A 1,173-nucleotide genomic window follows, 5' to 3' on the forward strand; every position below is an offset into this window, starting at 1 on the left:
GTTGCTCCGGTTTGGTTTTGGAAACGCCAGTTCACTTAAGTTTCCTTCTGACGGAGTCCCTTAGTTCGGCTGAGGTTAAACCTCTAAGACTACGTATAGGTTTTTCTCTTGCCAAAAGGTCTGCGATTAGACATACAAATATGCCGCAGTCGTTGGAGTCTTTGTTCTGTTGAGGCGTGTTACCCAACATGTTGATGGTTGACCACTCATCATTGGCAAAGCGGCGTTTGCGGCGAAGGGATTCGTTCTCAAAGAATTCCTTGACTTATTTCATTCGTCGATTGTGTGCTCCTCCTAAAGAGTCAAAACACACTATGTCTCGCTTTTTAGGCCGGGCGACGATAAGGACCCAGTGCCCAATTTGGACTGGCATGAAAACAGGGAAGAAAACAATATCCATTATAAATGGATTTTCTTTTATCCAGGATTTTACGCCCTGATAGCCTACATTATTTTGATCCCAACGGGAGAAAAAGTTTGTATTCATACACAGAACCTTTTTTGCTTTTGTCTCCTGTCTGCTCCGCACTTCTATTAGTCTTAAAAATTCATTAATGATGTTGTCATTAACTGGTTTGGATGGTGCCAGAGTTGCCATTTCGTCCTTCGTAAGTTTAGCCATTTTCATTACCTGTAAGCCAAAACAAAGTTAAGAAAACCTAAGCAACATAAGCATACCAAGCAAGAATTAGTTACGCAATCCAAGCTAAGCAACAAAAGGATAGGGGACTATGAGAGGTAGGGTTTGAGGTCTTTGACATGAGCTCTTACGTGTCGTCCACTATCCGACTTAAGTTGGAATATATTTTCCCCTTCCTTCCCGATGACAGTATAAGGTCCCACAATCCTGGGGGCTGGTTTGGCTGCAAATGCTTTAGATGAATCGGACAGGTCATGTCGTCTGTATAATACCTGTTGTCCTATCTGCATCATGGGATGTCGTCGCCTCAGATTATAATAATAGGCTTGTTTCTTGAAGGCCCTATGTAAGTTCTGGCGTACCATTTCCTGAATTACCTTAAAATGTTCGGATCTTCCTTGAGGGGTATTCTTTTCATTAGGACCCTCTTCTTCCAACGTATCGCGACAGAAGGAAAGGGGTAGTCGTAGTTCCCGTCCAAAATTCAAGAAGGCTGGGCAGAAGCCAGTGGAACTATGGGCTGCCGTATTCAT

At 43.2% G+C, this 1,173-nt stretch overlaps 1 protein-coding gene across 1 annotated transcript; it reads right to left on the reverse strand.

Annotated features, from left to right (window-relative positions):
• Window positions 1–729: 729 nt before the first annotated feature.
• Window positions 730–1,173, reverse strand: LOC124356511. Its single transcript, XM_046807564.1, has one exon. The coding sequence runs from the start codon at window positions 1,171–1,173 to the stop codon at window positions 730–732; it is 444 nt and encodes a 147-aa protein (XP_046663520.1).

Source organism: Homalodisca vitripennis, chromosome 3 (assembly GCF_021130785.1).
Source record: "Homalodisca vitripennis isolate AUS2020 chromosome 3, UT_GWSS_2.1, whole genome shotgun sequence".
NCBI lineage: Eukaryota > Metazoa > Arthropoda > Insecta > Hemiptera > Cicadellidae > Homalodisca > Homalodisca vitripennis.

Bases quoted from the DNA above. Each gene is read 5' to 3' on its own strand.
- LOC124356511 (XM_046807564.1), bottom strand. From the start codon at position 1,173: ATGAATACGGCAGCCCATAGTTCCACTGGCTTCTGCCCAGCCTTCTTG.